We start from the raw sequence: 618 nt of genomic DNA on the forward strand, positions 1-618 counted from the left end.
AACTCCCCCCCCCCCGCATTCCCGTTCTTCCCCCCTTCCCTCCACCGCTCTGATGTGTCTTTGTCACGTTAGAATCTGCAAAAGCCGCCTTCCAGCGCCACGTCCTCGCCGCTAACAATGTCGTACCCGTGGCGGGCCGCGGCGTGGAGGCGGAGGCGGGAATCAGCGCCTACGCGCTGGCGGCGGCGTTCGGGGCGCCGCTGACGGAGGCAGCGGCGGCGGGATTCGATGACCTGGCGGGGGAGGTGGCGGCGGCGCTGGCGGCGGCGGCGGTGCCGGTGGAGGGGCCGTACCAGTTGCCGCCGCTGCCGCAGCTGCATGTGCCGCGGGAGGACCTGTCGGAGCGGGTGGCGGCGGCGCTGCAGGGGGGTGGCGGCGGCGGTGGAGAAGGGCGAGCGGACGGCAAGTGCAGGTGAGGACGCTCACGTGTGTGTATTTGTGTGTCGGTATGTATGTATGTATGTATGCGCGTGCATTTGTGTTTGTGTATTGTTGTGACAGCGATAGTCGTAATTACTGTTCCTGCCGTCCTGGGCGTTGTTGTGGGCGACACCCCACTGCCCTTTCTCCATCTCACTCTTCAAACCACATGCTTGCACATACACACATACACATACC

The 618-nt window shown here is 64.7% G+C and overlaps 1 protein-coding gene across 1 annotated transcript in view; it reads left to right on the top strand.

Moving 5' to 3' along the window:
• VOLCADRAFT_119931 (uncharacterized protein) overlaps positions 1 to 618 on the top strand; it is a gene marked incomplete at both ends in the record, with an annotated part of 28,056 nt that overhangs the window by 3,400 nt on the left and 24,038 nt on the right. The window contains one exon of the mRNA XM_002958302.1: positions 73 to 412. Coding sequence (XP_002958348.1) covers positions 73 to 412 — 340 coding nt within the window. The remainder of the gene's footprint in view (positions 1 to 72; positions 413 to 618) is intronic.

The sequence above is a fragment of the Volvox carteri genome, assembly GCF_000143455.1.
Source record: "Volvox carteri f. nagariensis unplaced genomic scaffold VOLCAscaffold_91, whole genome shotgun sequence".
NCBI lineage: Eukaryota > Viridiplantae > Chlorophyta > Chlorophyceae > Chlamydomonadales > Volvocaceae > Volvox > Volvox carteri.